General features: G+C 48.6%; 8 protein-coding genes across 8 annotated transcripts; 6 read left to right on the forward strand and 2 right to left on the reverse strand.

The window, feature by feature from the left end:
* Positions 1–2,713: 2,713 nt before the first annotated feature.
* Positions 2,714–4,702, forward strand: T310_5618 (R3H domain protein; the record flags this gene model as incomplete). The annotated part of the gene is made up of 3 exons (XM_013471521.1): positions 2,714–3,031; positions 3,104–3,680; positions 3,744–4,702. The coding sequence occupies 3 exons, from the start codon at positions 2,714–2,716 to the stop codon at positions 4,700–4,702; spliced, it is 1,854 nt and encodes a 617-aa protein (XP_013326975.1).
* Positions 4,703–5,837: 1,135 nt separating this feature from the next.
* T310_5619 (uncharacterized protein) lies at positions 5,838–6,525 on the forward strand (the record flags this gene model as incomplete). Its single annotated transcript, XM_013471522.1, has 3 exons — positions 5,838–5,903; positions 6,026–6,120; positions 6,159–6,525. The coding sequence occupies 3 exons, from the start codon at positions 5,838–5,840 to the stop codon at positions 6,523–6,525; spliced, it is 528 nt and encodes a 175-aa protein (XP_013326976.1).
* A 1,144-nt stretch (positions 6,526–7,669) lies between these two features.
* Positions 7,670–9,576, forward strand: T310_5620 (uncharacterized protein; the record flags this gene model as incomplete). Its single annotated transcript, XM_013471523.1, has 4 exons — positions 7,670–8,247; positions 8,310–8,743; positions 8,876–9,384; positions 9,535–9,576. The coding sequence occupies 4 exons, from the start codon at positions 7,670–7,672 to the stop codon at positions 9,574–9,576; spliced, it is 1,563 nt and encodes a 520-aa protein (XP_013326977.1).
* A 2,170-nt stretch (positions 9,577–11,746) lies between these two features.
* Positions 11,747–12,717, reverse strand: T310_5621 (uncharacterized protein; the record flags this gene model as incomplete). Its single annotated transcript, XM_013471524.1, has 2 exons — positions 11,747–12,289; positions 12,466–12,717. The coding sequence occupies 2 exons, from the start codon at positions 12,715–12,717 to the stop codon at positions 11,747–11,749; spliced, it is 795 nt and encodes a 264-aa protein (XP_013326978.1).
* Positions 12,718–14,004: 1,287 nt separating this feature from the next.
* T310_5622 (Histone H2A) lies at positions 14,005–14,805 on the reverse strand (the record flags this gene model as incomplete). The annotated part of the gene is made up of 3 exons (XM_013471525.1): positions 14,005–14,252; positions 14,315–14,384; positions 14,707–14,805. The coding sequence occupies 3 exons, from the start codon at positions 14,803–14,805 to the stop codon at positions 14,005–14,007; spliced, it is 417 nt and encodes a 138-aa protein (XP_013326979.1).
* A 1,214-nt stretch (positions 14,806–16,019) lies between these two features.
* T310_5623 (Phosphate transporter (Pho88)) lies at positions 16,020–16,816 on the forward strand (the record flags this gene model as incomplete). The annotated part of the gene is made up of 3 exons (XM_013471526.1): positions 16,020–16,036; positions 16,152–16,312; positions 16,425–16,816. 3 exons carry the CDS (start codon positions 16,020–16,022, stop codon positions 16,814–16,816), a joined length of 570 nt encoding a protein of 189 aa, XP_013326980.1.
* Positions 16,817–18,423: 1,607 nt separating this feature from the next.
* Positions 18,424–19,869, forward strand: T310_5624 (Glyceraldehyde-3-phosphate dehydrogenase (phosphorylating); the record flags this gene model as incomplete). The annotated part of the gene is made up of 7 exons (XM_013471527.1): positions 18,424–18,435; positions 18,491–18,526; positions 18,592–18,605; positions 18,704–18,767; positions 18,854–19,538; positions 19,595–19,765; positions 19,838–19,869. The coding sequence occupies 7 exons, from the start codon at positions 18,424–18,426 to the stop codon at positions 19,867–19,869; spliced, it is 1,014 nt and encodes a 337-aa protein (XP_013326981.1).
* A 1,067-nt stretch (positions 19,870–20,936) lies between these two features.
* Positions 20,937–24,070, forward strand: T310_5625 (Histone deacetylase; the record flags this gene model as incomplete). The annotated part of the gene is made up of 14 exons (XM_013471528.1): positions 20,937–21,558; positions 21,613–21,901; positions 21,956–21,969; positions 22,041–22,179; positions 22,240–22,352; positions 22,422–22,549; positions 22,603–22,813; positions 22,867–22,978; positions 23,032–23,079; positions 23,133–23,196; positions 23,241–23,339; positions 23,395–23,480; positions 23,539–23,779; positions 23,852–24,070. 14 exons carry the CDS (start codon positions 20,937–20,939, stop codon positions 24,068–24,070), a joined length of 2,385 nt encoding a protein of 794 aa, XP_013326982.1.
* Between the last annotated feature and the right edge of the window lie 457 nt (positions 24,071–24,527).

Raw genomic sequence — 24,527 nt, forward strand, 5'->3', positions numbered from 1 at the left:
GTTCCCTCCGTACAGACATCTAAGCTGATGTCATACCAGCGCTCCTGCATTTGTCCCGTTAGAATAGGAGTCGTGGCTGCAATCGATTTCTGGTGTAATCCCATCTAGGCTTGTATATGCGAGGGTCAGGTGCCAATCCGGGATCGTCCACTACCAGCTGAACTTGATTTGGTCGAATCGTACAAATGCATCTGACAGAGTACTCCGTACGTAAGAGTCTGATCCCGATTCATAATCACGAGATGGAGTAATTGTGCGGCCCCTAACCCCTGTGACCCGGACCAGCGGCGAGTTTCCCGGCAAAGCTATCTCAGATGACACTGATGGAGGGTCATCAGGCGACCCTTTTTGTTGCCAAGTGCAGGCGCTTGAATTCGGAGGGGCGCTCCCTCAACGTCGCAGCGCAGCGAGTTAACCCAACTGGAAATTAAGCTCGACGGGAATGAAGCAATACTCCTGGCTATCAATCAATGAGATGCCAGTCTGCATGTAAACATGGTTGCGGTTCTCGGCCCGAATGGGCCCTTCCCCCGAAATTCTCAGGGTCTGCTCCGTACTCCGTACTAGCTAAAGCTCAGCAGAGATTCGTATTCCCATTTCCTGGGTTTGCGCGTCAAGAGCCGCTGTTTTGTAAAAATGGCATGTCTGGATCGTCCCCATCGGAGCTCCAGAAAGAGGACCAAGTCGAACTAATAATCTAGGTGGATCAGCGGCGCAACCCCGATCATCACAACAAACTCGGACTATTGGCTAGTTGGCTTTCGCGCGCCTGGTGCTTGGGAACTGCGAGGCAGTTATTCTGCCAGCTAACACGGAAACGGGAAAGGGAGACGAGACTCTTTTCCTCCATTATCCTTTTTAATTATACTCTGTGATTTAGTAAGCGAAGTTACTTGAATGTTGTCTCCTTTTTTTTTGATGACTTATGGATGATCCGTACGACTTCCCCGACGGAGAAAGGAGATACCCGGCTTCCCCCTTTCTTGGACAGTCTGGTATTGCACCCTGAAGCACAAGAGGCATGATCCAGGGGTATGGAGAGGGTATGGAGGCGACTATCGATCACCTGCTGGTCGTGCTGACAGGAGTGCATGATTGCCTCTGATCGAGTGGAACTCATCGACAGACAGGATCGATGCACATACGGCAACTCTTGTTTCCGTTTGCACGTTTTGAATTCCGGCAGAACGCCCCCTGACGGGTAGATAACTCGGACGGGGCAACGGTATGCTAGTCAATAAAAAACAAATAGTTCGACGCGAGTGTCCACAATTCTTCTAGAAGCCATACTAGACGCTGGCCGTTGAAGGAATCGTCAGGAGGCCGTAGGACCCCGTCGTCGTAGTATCTGGCCCACCGCGCCGATAGCTCGCCGTTGAGACGCGTACGGAGGACTCGTATTCCCGACGTGGCCGGCAGGGCGGTGCCGCCCAGTCTCGCGCAGCAATTCGAGTCGAGACAGGAGCACCAGCAGGAACGACTGTCGTGCAGAATTGAAGTACTCGCAGCTGGAGAGCAAGACGGATTCTGGTGGAGGGCTGGCTGGATGCAGCTGGCATGTGCCTCGCGATCGTCGAGGTCTGGGGGCGTCAATGTCATCCGCGACGGTCCGCGGGCACCGCCAGCACGGGGCGGCCCATGGCCCCGGGGAGACGGGGGCACAGGGGGCTGCGAGTTAACTGCGCTTTCCGACTAGCCGCCTCAGCCACAGCTCTCCTGCGCTTGGCCGCCTGCCCAACGAGAGGCTTTTTCCCTCCAAGACGCTGCAGCAGCCTGCCTCCGCCGACTCCGGCCTCCTAACGACCGTAGGAGTAGTGCGTCTATCACCTCCCCCCCCACTCCCAGCACTCCTTTCCTCCCAGGCCAGCAAGTGACCAAGGCCCCAAGGCCGCCAATCCGTCCATCTCCAACGCCGCCCGAACCGGTTGCTGCTCTCTCCCTCGCACACCTCCCCTTCTCCCACACCCTGCTCTCGTCTTCCCTCTCCCCTCTCCCATCCTTATTTCTCCATCTTTTATTCGCCGTGTTTCTTCTTCCCAGTCTCCTCGCTCGAGACTGCTTTCCTCATCCTATTCCCTGCCCTATTCTGTGTTTTGGTGGGTTCACTTCGGGCAGCGCGCAGGCAGGAAAAAAGGGAAACAACGGCCGCGTGGTGTGCTTTTCGCGTGCAATCGTCGTCGTCGGTGTCTTTGCTCCCACCACTCAAGGACTCGATCTCCTTCACGACGCCATCGCAGCTGCACTGCAGTCGGATCTCCATTGACGTGCTATCTGCCGCTGTTTTCTCTCTTTGGCTGTGGCTGTTCTCCCCGATCCGCATCACGCTGCAAAACGTGACCCCAGTCCTCCTACTCTACGTCCTTGGGCTGGAAACGGGAATCCAGAGAGGGGTAAAAAAAAAGTTTACCTCGCAGTCACGATTGGGACAACAACAAATCGTGTCTCCGTCTGTTTTCCCTTTCGCCCCATTTCGGGAGAACAGCCTCGTGCTCGCTTGTCGAGTGACCGCTCGTGGGCCAGCACCAAAATTTCCGGTGGTTGTATATTCACTCTTCGGGATTGTCTGGTACCTAGCATCATTCCTTGGGTTGACTGATTCGAGTGTTGTGATCCGGTTGCTCCTATGACCTGCTAGCTCCCATCACTCCTTCGATTCGACAACCCGCTCCCCTTCCCAGACGACAATTGCAACAGTTATCTCCTGACGCAAGACATGTATCACGACAACCCATCGTCGCGGTCTCCCGGATCCCAGCGTCAGCAACAGTCTCTACACCGCCAGTCCTCTCGCCAGTTTGACGCGTACGGCCCGATGCCTTCCAGCAACCCTTACGAAGATCCACTGGCTCGGTACGATACCAGTCGACTCGACCGGCTGAATCCTTTGCAAGGTTCCACCTACAGTTACGAAATGTCCGGCTCGCAAACCTGGAACCCCAATGGGTTCAGTGGTGCTCATACTCTGGGAGGAATTAACTCTGCCACTGGCAGGATGAAGCCTGCGACTCGAGGCAGAGCGGGGCTCCCAACGGTGCGTCTTCCATTTATGCAATACATAACGTGAAGTATGTCCCTATGATCTTGTCACTGACATCATTGGTAGACGTGGCTGGATCAGCAACCCGGCATCCCCAGCCCTTTTTCAGGTGGCCTGGGCCAGGGCCAAAGCCAGGGCCAGAATCAGAACCAGAGCCAGCTTCCCGGTTCTCAGGTTCAGAATCCTCCCCCGGCAAACCAGGAGGGAGAGGACGAGCTGATTCCGACCGCCATCGTCATCAAGAACATTCCTTTTGCCGTGAAGAAGGAGCAGCTGGTACAGCTGATGACGGAGATGAACCTACCACTGCCTTACGCGTTCAATTACCATTTCGACAATGGTGTCTTCCGTGGTCTTGCCTTTGCAAACTTCACCACGCCTGAAGAGACTGCTACGGTGATCGAGTGTTTGAATCACTTTGAGCTCCAGGGACGTAAACTGAGGGTTGAATACAAAAAGATGCTGCCGCTTCAGGAACGTGAGCGCATCGAGAGAGAGAAACGAGAGCGACGTGGACAGCTCGAAGAACAGCACCGGCCCATGGCTGCATCGCAACTGCAGTCGCAGAGCTCCATGTCCTCGCTCACTTCACACATGCCCACGACTTCTCCGTCCCCTGTTTCCAACCGCAACTCAAAGTTAGGTAAGTTTTAAGATCTTGTCGCCCCGGCCGTCTGTGACAAAGTTAACATGTTGCCCTTTTCAGAGGTGGACCTGAACGACAGTCAGACCTTGCAGTTCTATTCTCAACTCCTTCTTTTCAAGGAAGACCCCAGTCGTGAAGCCTTGATCTTCCCATCGACCTTGACCCCGCTTCAACGTCGCACGGTACACACTTTGGCTCACAACATGGGCTTGGGGCATGCCTCTCGCGGCACTGGTGATCAGCGCCAGGTGCATGTGTTCAGGACTGCTCCCGGTTCCACCAGTTCCAATGTCAGTCCCCCTACATCCTCGATCCAGCCAACAACGATCCATGCATCGGACGCTTCCCGTCGCAGTCTGAATCGGGCGGCCACGATTGATTTCGGCGAATCCCGGAGTGATGGACCCGGTGCATTCGGGACTTTGCGTGGTCAGAATTCCAACTTTCTCGGAGTCCTGGACTCGCCTGGTGGCTTCGGAAACTCCCAGAACTTGCGGGCTGCCAAGTCTTTTGCGGACCTGCGGTCCTACACTCCGTCTCCTGTTCTCTCCTCGGCGAGCTTCCCTGCCACTTTGCAGTCCAACGGAACGCGTCTTCAGCAGCAGTATGATGGTGCCACCAGTGGAGCTTCGAACACACCCACTTTGACCCCGACGCCGTCTGGATCTTCTTTGGGCATGCAGCGGGATGAAAATCTGCTGGTGAACAGCTTGGGTGGACTGTCTCTTGGAACTGGCATCGGCGGCCCGACCTCTGGTAGCCCCAGAAGGCTGCGAGGAATGTTTTCTTGGGAACAACAGGATAATAACCAGACTCCATCCACCACGGCCGGGCCTATCGGAAGCAACCGTACGATCGGTGTCGGGTTCGACAACCAGTCCCAGGAGCGTCTGCCTGTGAGACAGCCACGAGGCCCAGCCCCAGAACGTGGATCTGGCTTTCGACGCCAGAATGGACACCAGTCGCGTGGCAGCGATGAGCTTCGTACAAACTCGGGAGTCGAGATAATCGTTGAATAGACGGATAGCATTTCCTTGTCACGCATTGCAGCATGTCCGACCAAAATAAAGAGATGATCACGAAGTTTGTATTTCATGAGTCCCTGTCCCATTGGGACTGTTTGCGGCTTTACGATTCGATGAGGGATGACGAAATGACTCAAAGAGAATCCGAAAGAAAAAAAAATTTGAGCCCTATCTATCCGAGTTTTTTTTTTAGATATTCTTTTGGGGCAGCCCAACAGACGAATTTTATTGGATGATGACTTCACTGTTTGAGAATGATGGAAGGTCTGTGACTGAAGAAAAAAAAAGAAGCCGGCTTTCTGGTACGCACGAGCATCCATTATTTTCCTCCGCCGATATCGCAGAATGGGGCCAGGAAGAATATGAGGAATGATAAACGAAAAAAAAAATACAAAAAAAAAGAAATACGCCGATCTCTCATGTTTCCCTGAGAGAGTGATGACATACCAGCATTTTTTTTTGCATACTGTGTGTTATGTACATGGGCAACTTTGCATCATTTCATTATCGTGTTCCTTTCCTTTTACGCTGTTTAACTCTCCCCTAATTCCTAGTGAGATTTCGGTGCCCCCAGACCAGGTGAAGATGGTTCGAAAATTGATTCAATCAATGATCGATCCAGCTTTTCTCTGGTATGGGAGGGCTAGATGGCTCACGTTCTTGCTAATAGCAGTTGTCCATCGAGAAGCGCGAGATGACGGTAGCCGACGTGGGTGTGGGCTTTTTGATCTCTGTTTTCTCTGGAGTCGGCGACTGCTGGTGTTCCATGTGTGATTCCCAACCGTCATTATGGTACAGTGAGTGGAATGGGTCCGATGACTGGTGTCTGGATGGCCTGGAAAGAGGATGATGGTTATTCCCTTACTATCTCTGTTCTGGCAGTTGGCGTCGTATTCGGCGATGGTGGCAATTTTATTTGCTTCCCATTTTTCCGCTGTCTCATTGTGACTTTTAATACCTGGCCCGTTTACGGGTTTTATTTTGATTGCTATCATTGTCCTTGGTCTCTTTTTGTCATTAAAGTCTCACATTACTAAACAATATATGTCTGTTTCGAGTTTTTTACCTGGCAGCTATTGAATACGGTATCTCTTCGTGCTGGCCTCCGTTGCAGCGATGCCGATGAATAATGACCTTCGCCTCGTGTAATCTCGAAGTAACAGCTCTCGATCGTTTCAAAGAAACGAGAGGTAATGTACTTATAGCGATGAACGGCACCTGACTCAATAAGCCTCCTTAATTACGGAGTATATTGGAACCCTTCCCGGCCACTTCATATACAGTAAGTAGCCTAGATATATATACACAAAAACATAGAAAGATACTAGAATCAATCACTCTGACATTCTTCGTTCCATGAACAAACACGCAGGTGGCAGTCAACTATTACAACACCCCATTCTGCAACGGCTGTATGTACAGAGCATGGAACAGGCTCCCAACTTCCTAGCGGATGCCAATCCGTCAATAATATAATGTGTTGTCGCGAATGTGGCCACGAACGCTCAAAGTTAAGAGCGTGGGCAGAAGAATCTGATGGCGGCCCATATATATACGTTACGTTTCTTGATGATGATGATGATGATGATGATGATGATCGGACTCAGCGGCGCAGTTTGGTGGATCTATCTGGTTGTCGAATTCCTGTGCATGCTGCATTACCTGAAGTCGATGGCGCCCTCCTTCGCTGCCGTAGTTTCGAGGGTCAATGGGTCCCCCTTGCCTCGGGGATTTATTTGTGGGCGAAATCAACTGCAAGCTCGGTTGTTATCGGTATTAGCGAGTATTTGATTAGGAGGGACCCTGTTGAGAATTGAGGTACTACAATAGCCAATGTTTCTGTAGTGCTCTTCGGAAACGACTTGCAATTTTTTTTCAATTGTTGAGAGCTTTCTAACCATTGAATTGAACAAACCGAAACGTGAAGCGGCGCACCTACCCGAAAGGGAAACAGGACGCAGCAGGTCACTGGTCTGTAGTCACGAGTTGAGCTCTCGCAATGGATTTGATGGCAGGATGGTTGAGGCGCAGCGTCTGCAGGTGCGCCTCAGCTGAGTTGTCGAGGCATCTTCTACCCCGCTCTCAGCCTCGCAACGCTCAGGCAAGACTGCAACTTACAACAGGACAACTTCGTCTTTTCCTTGCCTTTACGAGAAGCAAGAGCGCTGTGATTCATATAAGATGAGCTTGGGCTTCAGCATAGGGGACTTCTTGGCAGTCCTCGAACTTGCAGGTAAGATCCGGAAGCGGTCTGTTAATGCGCCTGCCCGATTTCAGGAGATCTCTAAAGAGTAAACCTCTCTTGCCACTGGAAAAAGAAAATGCTGATTATTTTAATAGTTTCGAGACACTATCAGATACACTCCAAGAAATAAAAAAGTTTCAGTCTGAAAAAGGACTTAAGTGACCAGCAGAAGAAAGAGCTAACTGGCATTAGCCAGCATTGCTGCGATGATCTCAAGAGGCTCGAGGCCTTTCTGGATAAATATCAGGAACTAGACCATGAAAGTTGCCACGGAGGTTCTAAAATGCGAAAGAAGTTTCGACGGCTATTTCAGAGGCTTAATTGGGATCAGGCAGAAATCAACGATTTCCGACAGCAGATTTTAATGAATATTGCATCATTGAGCATGTTTTTTTATTTGGAAGGATCACTAGGTAACTATCCAACCTCTATTTCTATTTATAATCAAGAATGGCACTAATCAGAACAGTCATGCGTCACTTGCAATAAAGGAAGGCGTAGATCAGCTGAATCAACAACGAGAAGATTAAACGAAACAAGAGATCCTTAACTGGCTTACTCCTATCAGTTATACCTCACAGCAAAGTGATTTCCTCAGCCAAAGACAGAGCAACACAGGACAATGGATGTTAGGCTCGGGTGAATTTCAGCAGTGGGTTAGTAAGGAGAAACAGACACTATTCTGCCCTGGTATCCCTGGAGCAGGAAAGACAATCATGTCATCGATTGTTGTGGACCACCTCACCACCAAATTTCCAAACAACGATGTCTCCATCGAGTACATATATTGCAACTACCAACCACGGAAGGAGCAGAAGCTTGAGGATATCCTTTTAAGCCTTTTGAAGAAGCTGGCTCAGGGTCAGCCAACAATCTCTCCAGATATCAAGAGCCTTTACGAACGTCATCAGACCAGGGGAAACCGCCCTCAACTGGATGAGATTACCAAGACACTGCATTCCACAGCTCGAAAATATTCCAGAGTATTCGCCATCATTGATGCTTTGGATGAATACCACAACACAAATAATCAAGGGACAGATGAACTGATATCTGAACTGTTTCGCTTTCAAGAACAAGCTCAGAATATAAATCTATTTCTCACATCACGCCCCATTCCCCAAATCATGTCGAAATTTGAAAGATGCACTTCAAAAGAAATCCGAGCTCAAGATGATGATATTCTGAGCTATATCAATGGACAAATCCCTAAGCTTCTACCCCTGAATGGAGTAAAGAAACCTGAAGTCCAGGATACAATCAGGAAGAAAATAATGAAAGCTGCTGATGGAATGTAAGTTGATCCTTCTATTTATGGGGTTATTGTGTACTCAACCAAATTAACATACGTCTTAGGTTCCTTCTTGCACGGCTTCATATGGACTCTCTCAGGAGCCAGCTTACAGTGGGACATATCAAACGAGTGCTGCAAAACCTCCCTCAAGGACAGCAACGCTTGGGAGAGACCTATAAAAAGGCAATGGACCGGATAGAAGCACAAGAAGAGGCTAATCGGACGCTTGCTAAGCGTCTCCTCTCTTGGCTTACATATGCCAGGACTGCTCTTTCTCCTGACGCGGTAGCGCATGCACTTGCTGTCGACTGGGGTATGGTAGAGATGGACGACGACTTCAACGACTTCATTCCAGATGTTGAGACTCTCGGCTCTATATGCGCTGGACTGGTAATAGTGGACAAACATAGCAATCCCATACGCTTAGTCCATTACACCACACAGGAATTCTTGAAATCTCAGCTCCCCAATGCTGAGAGGAAGATTGCAGTCACATGTGTTACCTATTTATCATTCAATAGGTTTGCAGCCGGGTTATGTTCAATACCTGAAAAATTTAACATACGGCTCAAGGAAAATCCACTTTATGAATATGCTGCATAAAACTGGGGACATCATGCTTCTGCAGCTTCCATGGAGGAATCACTCATCTTGAACTTTCTTGAAAGTGAAGCCAAGGTGTCTGTCTGTGTCCAGGCCGGAATAGCCTTGAAAAACGATCTCTTCTACGATTACTTAGAGCAAACAAAAATGACAGGAATCCACCTTGCAGCATACTTTGGACTAGACAACATAATAAGGGAACTGATAAAGAAAGGATATAGTCCAGATCTTGAAGACATACTCGGCCAGACACCATTGTCATTAGCAGCCAAAAATGGCCACGAGGCAGTGGTCAAGCTGCTACTTGCAACAGATAGTGTTAAGTCTGACCCAGACTCTAAAGATAATAATGGCCGGACACCACTATCATATGCAGCAGAATATGGCCATAAGGCAGTGGTCAATCTGCTGCTTGCAACAGATGGTGTTAATCCAGAGTCTACAGATGACTATTATCGGACACCACTTTCATGGGCAAAATTATTTAGACACGAGGCAGTAGTTGAGCTACTGCTTGCAAATAGTGGTGGTGAGGTATGACCACCCACCTGAGAGACAGCGCAGGAAGGTCCCTTCTTTTGAATTTGGTAACTTGGCATAAGAATGATTCTGTTTTCTTTTCTTTTCTTTTCTTTTTTTTTATCTTTTTTTGCCTTCTGTTCTTCCTACTCTTAGCCTCATCAGCTATCATGCAGGGAAATTGCACCGAATCGACTCACTCACTAGCATAGTTTTGAATATTAAATGACCCAAATCTCTCTTGTAGCCTCACTAAATTTCTTTATCCTTCGAATATGAGAATGGCAAGAGGGATATATGCAGAAACACGGTAACACCCATACAACTCTGTTTCGCTGTACTCTGTAAATTCTACGGAGTATTATTACTAGCTCAAAGGGGAGAAAAAAAAAAGGAAAAGAAAAGATGAGAGAGTAATAAACGAAGTCCCTTATATGGCCTGTACAGTACACAGATGATAGATAAAGCCACAGAGAAGAATATTATTAGTTAACCAGGAAGTATTATTATAATATTCTTTCGTAGTTCGTATCAACTATCTAAAGTTCTATAGAATATGCATCGGTATAGAGAACGTGTCCAGAACTTACAGCTTGGAGCTAGCATTATTCCAGATGAGATTCTTGCGATAGGGACTCAAATTGATATTAGGTAGCATATCTGAAATCCGTGTGTATGTATGTGCGTCGTTCAGAGACAGACCGGGCTGACATCAAATCATAATCTTTAGGGCAAGTTCAAAGCGCATCACCATCATTACCCATTTCCGAAACAGATCAATCTACTCGTCTTGAAGAGCTTGATATCAAAATTGTTTTTTTTTTGAAAATTATCGCTTGGTCTATTGGGTTTGAAATCAACAACACATAACTCATAGGCAGTCTTGAATGCGTTTCGAACATTGTCATGCTCCTTTGAGTTAAGGCTTTAAAAGTAGTTGCATAAGCAGCACTCATAGCATCTTATTTACTAGGGAGTAGCAGACATATCCTCCTGTAACAATACCACTCCTTCACTACCTTATCTTCTTATATTGCAGCAAGTACGGCATGGAGGTTCAATTTTTAGCAGTTAATGTTATCAGATTCTGGTATTTAGTCCTGCAAACAACCTACCTTTGAGCTTGCTTGTTGTGCCTTGTCTTTGGCCGAATCGCTATGCGTCAGATAATGGTCAAAAAAGGATCAAAGGACGGAAGCAAACCCACCCACGAAGGCGACGTGGCTGCAGAAATGCAGCTTTACCAAGCTAGAAAAAAATAACTGATACTCATACTTTCCGCTCGTTGTATGGAGTATTTGTTGCGAAGGCTTCCATCTTAGGTAAGTTAATTTTGCTTTCTTAAACTTCATTGCTGATTGATTTAGTCAACAATGAAAATACTGAGATTATTCAAATTCTGAACTTTGTTGCCACTCTGAAAACGAACCATAGGAAAATTGGGAGGAAGGCCAAGACAGCTTTGGAGACCCTTCTCAAATTGATTCGAAACAACACTGACCCTGTTCCTACTTGACTTGAGTCAAATTCGCTGATCGCAAATGCATGTCGGGGGTTTCAGTTGTCCTACAATACGAAGGAATAACAACGTCTCCTTTCTGATTATTATTGCTATCCAGATTGTTGCCAATGCAGAGATATGTATGGACCTCAATAGTCTTATTATTTGCTTTATATACAAACTATTCCAATCTATTAAAAAAAGGAGAAAGCAAGCAAGGAAGGAAGGAAGGAGAAGAAGTTGTTTCGTTTGCTTAGGCAGATGGTCTTATTAAATCTGAACTGTTGGAAGGTATGTCAACCGCGGGCAATCGAGGTATACTCCTCGTCATTGGGAACGGAGAGTCTGACAATAAGTAAGCCTCGATTCCCTTTCAATGTGATTAACCGGTTGTGATTCCTGTGATACTCAACCAACTTCTTCCACGCCTGAAATCCCAAACTCCTAGCTAGGTGTGGTGTGTCACCCATCTTCTCATTGCCAATCATCACGAGGCCGTCCTGCCCACGGCTCAGGGCAACACATTGCCTCCGCTGATCGGCGACAAATACCGAACCAGTCTGCCGGGTCTAGTTGTACAAAGTATGACGATTGGCTTCTCGCTGCCTTGGGAGAGATCCACACTTTAAATCTGAATTTCCTTGTGCTGATACACGTTATGCAACAGTTCAGCCAAGATTCGCCGTTCCTCCTTGTAGTAGGATAATATGAAGAGCCTGTCCTCTGGACAGCATTTGCGAAGGAGTCTGGAAACAAGTTCTGCAATCACTGCCACGTATTCTGTAATGATCTCTTCAAATGGGGTCGCAATGGTCTCGTAGTGTAACCGCAGTGAAACCGCGGTGTTGAGAATGTCAATGAGGATTTTTTTTGTCATTAACTAAGTTGATTAGCAATAATTGAAGTTCTTGTAAAAGAGCCAGACTTACCAAACTCAGATACCTTGCTGACCTCTAAGCCATACAATTTCTCGAATACATCATTATCTCTCCTGTTGCGTGTGATATACAGATCCGCGTCGGCGACGGCATCACCTCCATGAACGGTTTGATTACCGTGTCTGGTCCTTCTTTTCGTTGCAGTGGTTGCACACTTTAGGATGTCCCTTCGGTAGACATCAAGAGTTCGTCGTCTCACGTCCAGGTATCTGGTGCAGTTGCGCGCCAGATCGTCGATCCTTAAGGACTGTTCGTCGATCCTTAAGGACTGCAGCTCAGTTCTTGTATTCAACTTTGCGACCTGCATTCGCAAGTCTGCCAGTGTCCTCATTATCTCTAGTCCAGACTCGTTACCATACACGGGCCATTCGCCAGCCCGTGTCAGGGTTGCTGATTTCATCGCGTCGCTGTATGCCGCGACTTCTTGAATATTTTCTTGTTCTTTGAGGGTCACAGAATCATGACCGATGACTTGGACAACCTAGGATGCAATGTGAATGTTAACAAGTAATAAGGTAAATGAAAGGAATGAACGTTCTTACATCTGATGGGTTTTTAACCTCAGAGAGAGGTTCGCATGAACCGTGAACCATGGGCTGATCTAGCTCCACGCATGCCGCGATTCGGTCATCATTCTCATAGCCGACAACTGCATACCTGAGCTGTCACTTTTTGAGATGCCGACGGAACATTTTCCCGCTTTTGGAGGGTGATTTGCTTCTGAGAAACATTAATGTCCAACAGGATGACAAAATTGACGTCCGAGCTCACCTTTAACCACCATTTCGCGTCGAGTTCGACTCTGGCAGTTGACTCTGCTTTGCCAGTCTCGACAATTAACTTTGGCCATTTAATGGGAAAAAAAAAGCACTCATCAGGGCGCTTGCTCGCGCGTTTGAAGGCAAGCATTATGGTATTGGATTGATGTGCTTCTGTTTCAGATCACTTGGTAGAGGCTGTTCTAAGCTCTAGCTCAGTATCAGCGTAATTCATTTTGGGCACATCGTGAACCGATTGTCGACACGATCGCGCGCCATCAAGCTTCCTGGTGCAACACTGGCTGTCTGGGCACACAACAGGCCCAAGGACATAAAGGCGAAGACCAAGGAAAAAGTCTAGAAGGAAATATGAGCCAAAAATCAACTTGCAAGAAAGATGTTTCCATTGGAGTGGACAAACCGATTGCCAAAGACAAAGCAAGGAAAAAAGAAGGGATTCAAAGAGTTTGTTCACTGGGCCAAACTCGAGAGAGCAAGGAAAAAGTCGATGTCAACGGCTGTCACGAATGGCAAGTGTCTTGCTCAGCAAGAAGATTGAAGAAAAAAGAAGAGGATGGGGGCGGAGGGACGGAAGGGGGATATTTATAAGGCAGAGAATGGGCAAATAGTGAATGATGCAGGAAGAGAAAGATCGTCACGGAGTCATGCTGAAAGGGATGCCGCAATAGTGAATCCTTAATGGAAAGAACGGTGACTGGAAGAATCGCCTTTTTCGGAAGGCATTCCGGGCTTAGATGTTTACTGGTCAGAGGTATAATTAAAAGTGTAGTTTGCCGTACAGAGTATCGGGTCGGTGAATTGAATTGCTTTTATGTAATACACAAAGACGAAGTAGGGTCCTGTGTTTGGTCGTATGTACATACCTTGAGTCAGCTGCATTATATAACTGTATGCCTACTGACTGGATCGTCATAGGTACTACTCATTATTATATGCGTTGTAGCATGTAGAAGGGTAATAGATAGTCTTTAGGTATGTGTCTCGCATTCAAACTACTTGTACAACAGGGGTAATGCGTAACGCAAATCCATCAATAGATAAAAGTAGAGAGAATGTTCCCACTGCCAGTTATCCTCCTAAGCCGTTACACCGCCCTTGCAAGTCAATCAAACCACAAGAATAAATCGATAGTACCGGGAAAAAGGGGGAAAGAAAAGAAAAAGAAAAAGAAAAGACCAGGTGCGAGGGAAGACAGATATAGCAGATTGGAGCCTAAGGATTCGAGCAATTTTGATAGAGCCCCACATCCAGATGCTACATCCGCCCACTCGTGTTCCTCGCCTCCTGACGTGGCAACCCGCAAAACCGATGAATATACCCGTCAAAATATCAGACCATCAGTCAACAGACATAGACAGGAGGTCCGTCCATTTTAAGTCGTCAAATATAAAAAGCGTATCCGAGTCGTCAGGCTCGCTTAGCCCTCAACCTTGTTCTTCTTCTTCTGCTCAACCTTGAGCAGCAAAGCACGGTTGATACGCGGCAGGACACCTCCAAACGCGATGGTCGCCCGAATCAGCGTGTCCAACTCTTCGTCTCCTCGGATGGCGAGTTGCAAGTGACGAGGAGTGATGCGCTTGACTTTGAGGTCCTTGGCGGCGTTTCCAGCAAGTTCCAGGACTTCAGCGGTCAGGTACTCAAGGACGGCAGTCACATAGACGGCAGCTGTGGAACGACGGAAAAACGTTAGCACGTTGCAGCAGGCAGAAAGATGACTAATATCATACCTTTGGCGCCGACGCGCATCTTATTTTGCGTGTTGTTCTTCAAGAAACGCTTAACACGACCGCAAGGAAACTGTAAAGGCATCCTCGTTAGTTTGGGCTCGAGAGAAAAAAAAGTAGACTGCAGTGAATGGACGCTCCGCAGATGTTGTCTAGGCCTTGTCGAAGGATAGTCGATGACAGCGATGGAAAAAAAAATTTTATCAACACATGTGAATGACCTGTCGCCAGAACAGGTGGCAATCACCCCTGTTATCACCTTGTATCGACGCGTATCCAAAGACAAAGCAAAAAAACCGTCAAGACACCACTTTTACATGCCAAAAATGCAAAATTACAGGAAAGAAAATGCGCAGATATCATCGACATAAACAGAGGAAAGTTGATGTACTGACCTGCAAGCCAGCCTTCGCGCTGTGGGACTTCTGGGTTTTCCCCGCAGCGTCCTTGGGGGCAGCCTTCCCGCCGATAGACTTTCCCTTTCCGCCGGCCATTTTTAAAAGCTTCGATGTTGTGGTCGCAGTGATGGAAAACTCGCGTCAAAGATGATTGCGAAGCGATCGGACTCAGGCGTGGTGAGTAAAACGATCCGAAAGGCGGGAAGCACGCGCGTTGTTGATGGATGAAGAAGTCAGAAATGTCCGTCCATCGCACCGCCTTGAAGACAGGCGTGGAGCGCGGAGTCGCGCTAGTCCCGATTCGGACCACACCTCAACATCCGTCCAGAGGCTCTGCCTGCACGAAGCACAGCGAGGTCGACTGCTCACAGGACCAGCAGATCTCGGAAAAGAAAGATGCTGGGATCTTGATATTACATAGAGACATTTCTGTATCTATGCATGGAGATGTTCTCGTGACAAGCATCTCGGAAGAGAAGGTAGGAACCATTGCATCTTGCCTCCCAGCAGGAGCTGTGATCTCTGTCTTCGAGAAGCGAATGCTTCACTGTAGGAATGATAAGGCATCATTCGGCGATGATTCCAATCTGGAGCCATTCGAATCAATGTGCCCTGAAGGCATCTTGATGTGGAGCAAGTTGACATTCTTTCTGCAACTCGCAGAGTCTCTTGGTATGAAGGTGGGCAGCATGGAAAAAGAACTAGCAGCGGTTGAGGCGGGCTTATGTCATCGGTCAGCTGATCAGATTGAGATGTTTGCTCTCCGCCGACAACCTTTTGCAGAGCATGGCGTGGACCCTGTGAAAAGTAAAGACCTGTAATACTAAAATGCTATATGTTACAGTCAGCCAAGATGGTATTGGGATGAGGTCCATGACAGGTATAATTAGAAATCGAATTGAAATAAATCATCATTAGCCAGTCTGTATGCATGTGCAATTTCATACTGTTCAAATAGGCCGTTTTCGATCTGGAAATGAATTTAATAGCAAAAGAATCTAAGAAGTAAAAACTACTGTCAATTCTATTTGAAGGGCAGTAGGTACTTCCCTACTCCGTATCTCTGTCTTATCAGGCCGGGTGCTAGTTCTGTTGGTCTTGAATCTCGCGCAATCGATCTGGTGTCCGTGCTTCTATCCATCACGTGACAATCTTCCCAACTGGACAACTCGCCAGTTTCCCCTTCGAGATTTTGGCTTTAAGGATAATTGTCTTGCCTCTCCCACGGTCTTCGCCGCTCTTCAGTCTCTCTTTTCTCTGCACAATCTTCGCCCTATCCTGCCAGGGGCTCTTGAATCATCACCGCCACCATGGTTTCTCCTCAAGTGTAAGTGTCACATGACTCTTCAAAGCGCTCTGCAAACTCCAAGGCGCGCAGATGCGATCGCTCTCAGGAACAAAAAGGGGAAGGGACTTCATTACTGATGCCACTGAATCTACAGCACTAACCTGGTCATCATCCTTGTGATGATGCAGGTTTCCAAGAAGATCCCTTTTGACAACCCTGACGTCCTCCTGGGAGTTCGGGCCTTGTACATTGTCTCCAATTTGATTATCCTGGGCATCTATCTCTACGTTCAATCTGTGATAAATAAAAAGAAAGGTGCGTTACATTTCTGTGTCTCATTTCGCTACTTTTTCCCGAGCATCGCGTTCTATTCTCACCGGGAACGGTCTGGAGATGAACGAGCAACTGACGGCCTTCTTTTAAACAGATATGACGACCCTCAAATATGTCGAGCCTGCGCCCGTGGGATCCGGAGAGGAGCCTCGTCCTGTGACCACCACCGTTATGGACTACGATAAGCAGCAGCTGCGGAACATGATCAAGTCGCAGCTGATCGGTGTCGGCATGATGGGTGTGATGCATTTGTGGTTCAAATACACCAACCCGCTTCTGATCCAGTCCATCATCCCTGTCAAGAGCGCTTTGGAGTCAAACCTGGTAAAAATCCACGTGTTCGGGAAGCCAGCGACTGGCGACCTTCAGCGCCCGTTCAAGGCCCCGCAGGGCTTCATGGGCATGGCTCAGGGTGAGGTCAAGAGCGACAAGGCGTCGATTGAGAACGCGGAGAAGAAATGGAGAGGTGGCGTCAAGGAGGAGTGAAAGCCTCATTGGCAGCGGAGACTGGTGGAGATTTGTGTTGGTGGTGTCTCGGGTGTGTATAAAAAAGCTATTCTATATTGGACGTGGGCTATGGGGGCAGAACGCTGTTATGACCTGTACCTTATATTATTGTAAACCAAGACATTGAACCATACGCCTGCATTTTTTTAACTGGCAGGGGAAGCGCGAGAGCGGCTTCGATTTCTCATAGGGTATTAATAATTTCCAATCTTGCTTACTATTCTTGATTTGAACATGCACTTAGATGGTGTTGCAAAGGGTCCAGCAACAGAGTGACCAGGAAAACAAAATGAGACGATTGACTAGCGAAAGGCATGTAATTCGTTCATCGTAGCTGCACTGTCAGAAACCGCATGCTACCGTCACTGCTCATGCAGAGCTAATTTCAGGCCCGGATATTCCAATCACGGTGACTTGAGAGGTTGTCAAGACCTGGTGGCCTGAACGTACCCTTGAACGGACCATTACCGGAATATTCGCTTATTATGCAACTATAAACCAGGCCGGTGGTGGAGTTGATTTCACTCGAGAGATCAAACGAGCATCGAGTCTTGATACCCCCATAGAATCGCCTCCATTTTTGTCGGTGGCACGAGCATTTTCCAGCAAGTCAAGACATCCTACACAGCCTTTCGCCCCATGCAAATTGTCCGCGATCACCGGTTCTTCTGCCGGTCATGATTAGTCAGAGCACGACGTCCGGAGTAGACAAAAAGAGAAAGGGGGAGAATGTGCGACCTTGCTTTCGGTGAGTGTTCTGGGGTGGTGCTATCTTATAAGTCTACCAATGCAAGACATGGAGAGAGCCGCCCGGTGAGCGGATGGCATGCGGTTGGCTTGGCCCATCTTGCCGAACCGGTTCACCGTTCCCCAGGACCCCTCGCAGGCATACCTCATCTGGTTCCCCTCCTCCGTATCGGCCTCTACACTAGCAACGGCAGACAACAATGCCGGGAGCTGGGGATAAGGAATAACCTAGGCAATCTCTCAGCCGTCGGGTCTTCTGCCAGGAGATTCTCGAGGTCGAGGACCCGGAGGGCCGCCGTGCAGGCCTCTCATTGGCCGTGGCGGCAGCTGCCGACGGGAAGCGCAGCAGGCGATATCGCGAGTCTCCTGTTTTGCCCGGTGTATGAAACCGGAATGGCTGTTGGCAACCTGCGAATGCGGCGTGTTTCGGGACACAGCAGCTGGCAGGGCAGCGAGCCCTCAGCGGAGCCTGTCGAATCCAAAGGAATTAACATCGGTGGCCCAGCCCCGTCCACTCGCCCGGTGTGCGTATTTTATCTGGTCGCACCCCTGTGCAGGCTGGAAGTGACCCGTCTGTTGCGTCAACAGTCACCGCTCTGCCTTTTTCTTCGCGTCTACCCCGCCACTACTGCCTTCAGCCCTTCCCCAGCACAAAAACTCCCCTCCATCACCAACTCCCCTTCGAGTCTAGTTCTACGTGCAGTATAAAAGCCGGTGAGTCCTTCTCCTGAAGAGATACCTTTTTGTTGTTTCCTCGCAGACCGTCTTCCTTCTCAACCTTTGCTTTCGCAAAGCCCCGCTGACGATTACCCCGCCATCGTAGCTACCTCACCGCAAAAATGGTTACCAAGGTATTACTCCTCGGTCGCACAACAGCTTGGCCAAATACTCACAACAACTGTCTAGATTGGTATCAACGGCTTCGGTCGTATTGGAAGAATTGTATGTTTTCCCCAGTCTATTTTCTATGCTTGTTTGATTCAACTCATCTAACGGGATTGTTTTAGGTCTTCCGTAACGTGTAAGTGGTGCTATAACCAACACCCCGTTGGTTGTCATTCAACGGGCACCTATGCCCGCCTTTCCCACGCTGAGTGATGCTGATGATTGTTGCTATAGCATTGAGCACGCCGAGGCCGAGGTCGTTGCTGTCAACGACCCTTTCATTGAAACCAACTATGCCGTATGTAGCCCATCTTTACCTTTTGGTGGATTTTCCTGCCCTTTTTTTTTTGGACCGATAATAACGATTTATCCTTTCCGATACAGGCCTACATGCTCAGATACGACTCTCAGCATGGCCAGTTCAAGGGCACCATTGAGGTTGATGGCAAGGACCTCATCGTGAACGGCAAGCGAGTCCGCTTCTACCAGGAGAAGGACCCTTCCAACATCCCGTGGTCTGAGACTGGAGCCTGGTACATTGTCGAGTCGACCGGTGTCTTCACGACCACGGAGAAGGCCTCTGCTCACCTGAAGGGCGGTGCCCACAAGGTCATCATCACCGCTCCCTCTGCGGATGCCCCCATGTTCGTCATGGGTGTCAACCACGAGACCTACACCAAGGACATCAAGATTCTCTCCAACGCCTCCTGCACCACCAACTGTCTGGCTCCTCTTGCTAAGGTCGTTAACGACAATTGGGGTCTGGTTGAGGGTCTCATGACCACCGTCCACGCCTACACTGCTACCCAGAAGACCGTCGATGGTCCCTCTGCCAAGGACTGGCGTGGTGGCCGTACCGCCGCTCAGAACATCATTCCTAGCAGCACCGGGGCTGCCAAGGCTGTTGGAAAGGTCATTCCTTCTCTCAACGGCAAGCTGACCGGCATGTCCATGCGTGTCCCCACCTCCAACGTGTCTGTGGTCGACCTGACCTGCCGCACTGAGAAGCCCGTCTCCTATGACGAGATCAAGGCTACCTTCAAGAAATACGCTGAGGGCGAGCTGAAGGGTTGGTGTCCACCGCAAATTTATATTTGTATTGCTGGTTTTCTAACATCATCGCAGGCATCCTTGGATACACTGAGGACGACGTTGTCTCCTCCGACATGAACGGAGACCCTCGCTCGTCTATTTTCGATGCCAAGGCCGGTATTGCTCTGAACCCCAACTTCATCAAGCTGGTTGCTTGGTACGACAACGAGTGGGGTTACTCCCGCCGTGTTGTTGACCTCCTGGGTAAGTGACAGACAACACGCCCCCCCCCCCCCGGTCTGCTGTGGAGTTATTCATGAATCTGACAACGTCCAGTCCACGTCGCCAAGGTCGACGGCAACAACTAGATATCAGGACAGAATTTCAGAAGTCTGCTGTAAATGCGAAATTCTTCAATATGGAATACCATTCCCTGGCGAAATCTATTGTTGAATTGAGGCAGAAACAACCTGCATGTCCATCTGTCGAAGATGGGTAAAAAAAAAGACGAATGCAGAGGTTCATCTGCGCCGAAACGTCGGTTCTCGTCATTAGGATTAAAATCAGATACAAAATCCCAGTTAATGAAATACTTTAATGATGAAATCTTACTACGTCTCCTGTTTGCTTATCAGCAATCTACTCAGCTTTACATCCAAGTAGTGCATATAGATGCCCCTCTGTGGATTGGTGCACAACCTTAGGTTGTGCAGGATGACTAAGCTATGCTCACAGTTTCCGGGAAAGCTCTCTGATAGGCTGATGCCGGCTATGGGGAGTTTGGGAACCTCTCATATCACTGAAGGGATCGCACCTTCATGTTCATTCCCCATGAAATACCACCTCCCAGACCAGCCCTCATTCTCCGATCCACACGTGTTTCCCCTCTTATACTGACCTGGGATTCCTGGTTATTCCTCAGTAGTAGTTTTTTCTCTTGTTCTTCTGTGCAGTCGTAGCTCAGTCACGTGGTGCCCAAGCTAGTTAAACCACTTCGGCGGAGTTGTGCCTGCCCTATGTCACTTGCGTCTACATGCATACACCATAAATCGTGACCACTATACAAAACATTCTGTTTTTATAAAGCTGTCTTGGTTATTTCATCACGTCTGTCACTGTTTCCGCAGCCTGCATTTATTATAGGCTTTGCCTTGGTTGCTTCCTTCCTATGGGTTTCCAACAGCCCTGAATTGCATTGTATCTTGTGAATACCCTGTGCAACTGTGTTTTCTTTGCGACTGTCATACTACCTGTCTTCTTTATTTGAAAATTTGTCTCTTTAGGATAGGGGAGGCCTAGGAGATTGGGTTGTTTGTCTTGTGATTTCCTGACTGGCTGGACTTCAACACCTTGTGGCTGTGAAGGGGTCATGAGGCAATACCGGCCTTAGCATTCTTTCAGACAAGGAATCTATCTTTGTCTCCCATCATTCAAAATGGAGGAGGATGAGGATACAATCATGGGGGAGTCTGGCTCTCAGACTGTCCCAGGTGGTTCAGGTCCTGCTGCGCCGAGCATCAGCTCACCAAAACCAGTTGCGCCTGAAAAGTCCATGCCAGCATCTTCGTTCCTTGGACGGCCGCTACAGGAGCAATTATTGATGCGCAATAGCCCACCCTCGACACATGAGTCAACACCTGCTCTGGAGCATCAGGCCCCTCCAGTAAAGGGACTGACAAGATCGATCGAGGAAGAAGGTCTGAATAGCAGGTCCGGCGAAGACTCTGTCATGGAAGAGAATTCAGACTGGACTGGAGAGGATGCTACAACACCTACAGGTCTACCGGTTACTTCCCTGGCGACAGGCCTGTGCTACGACATCCGGATGCGGTATCACTGCGAAGTGAGACCCACGGCCGATGTTCATCCAGAAGATCCAAGGCGCATTTATTACATCTATAAAGAATTATGTCGAGCAGGCCTTGTTGCTGACCCTGAATCTACCCAACCACTTGTACCGCGTCCCCTGCAACGGATCGATGTTCGGGAGGCTACGGAAGAGGAAATCCAGCTGGTCCACGCGGCGGAGCATTATACATTCGTGGAAAGCACGAAAGGTAAGATCTCCATTAGCGCTTGGCTAGATGATTAATCTGACAAGTAATAACTAGACATGCCCGATGATATGTTGATTGCCCTCGAACATACACGCGACTCCATCTATTTCAACCGGCTAACCTTCGCGTCTTCATTACTTTCGGCCGGCGGTGCCATTGAAACCTGCCTGGCAGTAGCCACACGAAAAGTGAAGAATGCCATTGCCGTCATTCGGCCACCGGGGCATCATGCCGAGCATAACAAAACAATGGGGTTTTGCCTATTCAACAATGTGTCCATAGCTGCGAAAATCTGTCAACGAAAACTGGGCGACCAGTGCAGGAAGATATTGATTGTTGACTGGTAAGCTTATCGTAGAAAGAAATGTCATCATTGCTTCTAAGCTAACGTCACTAGGGATGTCCATCATGGTAAGTATCTCGAGAGACTCTGCACCATCGGATCTACCTGATGTGCAGCTCCATAAGCTTACACCTCTCAGGAAACGGTATCCAAAAAGCGTTCTATGATGACCCGAACGTGCTCTACATTTCTCTTCATGTGTATGCAGATGGCAAGTTCTATCCGGGCGGCGAAGACGGTAACTGGGATCAGTGTGGTGCTGGAGCGGGGATCGGAAAGTAAGTATTGGAAAATCTTCCCTCCCTAAGCCCTGGAAGAACATTTCTGACCTCACGTAGAAACATTAATATCCCGTGGCCATCCCAAGGCATGGGGGATGGCGATTACATGTATGCTTTTCAGCAAGTTGTCATGCCCATTGCCAATGAATTCAACCCCGACCTGGTAATTGGTAAGTCTTCTCTCTCTCTCCCCCTTTGACTGGTGTGTAAGAGATGTGTGATGCTGATCTTTGACGCAGTTGCTTCTGGCTTTGATGCTGCATCAGGCGACGATCTTGGTGGATGTTTTGTCACGCCAGCTTGCTATGCACACATGACCCATATGCTCATGACTCTTGCGAATGGCAAAGTGGCTGTGTGTTTGGAGGTTTGTGGTCGATATCTGAGGTTTCTGTGAATTGATTCTGATATGGCTGATAGGGCGGATACAATTTTCGATCCATTTCCAAGTCGGCTCTGGCAGTCACGAGGACACTAATGGGCGAACCCCCAGACCGGCTCATCGCCACCTCAGCCTCCCTGCCTGCTATCAATGTTGTGAGAAGAGTCATGACAGCACAATCGAGGTACTGGAAATGCATGTATCCAAAGGTCCCACAACAAGAGGGACTATGGACAGATCGAGTCCACGGTAAGTTTTATACTCCCTGAAATATTAGTGGATCACCCTGCTAAGTAAAGCAGATATCATCCGCGCATACCAAGCCAAACACCTCTACGACAACTACAAACTTACTAGTCTGTTCATATACAGAAACTCGATCTCCAAATCTTTTGAAAACCAAGTGCTGGCGAGGTTAGTTCGGTTGCTGGTAGTTGACCGAACTATTCTTTCTGACCAGGACACAGTTCGAATTATGACCAAGCTGTGCCGCTTATTGTGATCTTTCATGACCCGTAAGTGTTGTCGATTCTGGGAAGGCACGGCCAATTTAATAACTCTGGACTAGGCCTGAGATTATGGGCATTCCCCATCCTCTCACAAACAAGCTCGAACCTCACAATTGCTGGCTTGTAAGTGACACTTTACTCCCTTCTCACTGATGCCGGCTAACCAGAATAAGGCTGATGTCGTCAAGGACTATATAGAGTGGGCGGTGCGCAAGGACTATGCAGTCATTGATGTTAACATTCCAAAATACGTGACAACGGAGCCGGTAGGTGGCTAGTACAGCCCGGCACAAGTGCCATGGGCTAACCAATGCAATCCAGACGCCTGGAAAGTATGAAGATGAGGACGAGAACCGTCAAACTGCGACCGAAGAGCTCGCGGGGTACCTGTGGGACAACTACATCGAGTACGAATAACACCCTCCACACCTCAAGGTTACGAATCAGCTAACCACTTCCAATCAGACCCAACGATGCGACACATATCTTCTTCATCGGCGTTGGTGATGCATTTTTCGGGGTTGCCAACCTCTTGATCAACAGGGGTGGGTACCTGCAGCGCACCTATGTTAGACTTAGGGGGGCTAAGATTCGGACAGATAGCATCTACCAACGCGTAAACAGCGTTATTTCCTTTGTGGCCGAAAACCCCGTCCGTGCTGTCGCATCGCATACCCAAGTCTGGCTTTCGCGATGGTACAAAGAGGTAAGTTTCTCTTGACAGCCGCATCTTGGCCTTTCTCCCACGCGTCTTAACGTCTGCTCTTTTTATAAATAGAACTCGCTCGTCTATGTCTCCCACACGCACGGTGTATGGAACAATGTCGAAGGCCGTCGGCGGCCATCCAAACGCTACGGTCGGCTCATACAATCCCCGAAAGCTGGGCTGAGCGAGATGCTCGTCCATCATAAGCACGAGGTATTTGAATGGATCGAGACTCGTGTCACAGCAACGGAGAGCGAAGAATCCGAGGAAGCGGAAGCGAAGTCTGAGTGAAGGGAGTGAAGGACCAGGAGGCACATGCTGGTGTTTGTTTGTACCTTTATATTCTACATGCTCATGACTTCCATTTCTTCCAGATAGAAATGCGGCAATCGTAGAAGGGGATGTGTCGTGGCTGTCCATGGGTTCAGTTAGTCCGCTTGTAAATACCTACCTACCTCGTCCCAGGTTGGACGAGCCAAGACGGCAATTGCGCAACTGTTCTACGTCATGGGGTGATGCCGGAAATATTTATACAAAGATCCTTAAAGAGGAGTGCTTTGAATAGATACATTGATCGGGTTAAACTTGTAGCACTGGTCTCTTCGGCCGAACACACCTCACCCGGAACCCGTCGACAATGAAGGCAGCGTGCAGCCCAGCTTCCGCTCGTCCATCTTGTTCTGTGGCACCAGGGCCAGGCATGTCTCAGTCGCCTGCGCGCTTTGTTGCTCGCGTGCCTTGCCGGAGA

The sequence above is a fragment of the Rasamsonia emersonii genome (genome assembly GCF_000968595.1).
Source record: "Rasamsonia emersonii CBS 393.64 chromosome Unknown ctg1118621760306, whole genome shotgun sequence".
Lineage (NCBI taxonomy): Eukaryota > Fungi > Ascomycota > Eurotiomycetes > Eurotiales > Trichocomaceae > Rasamsonia > Rasamsonia emersonii.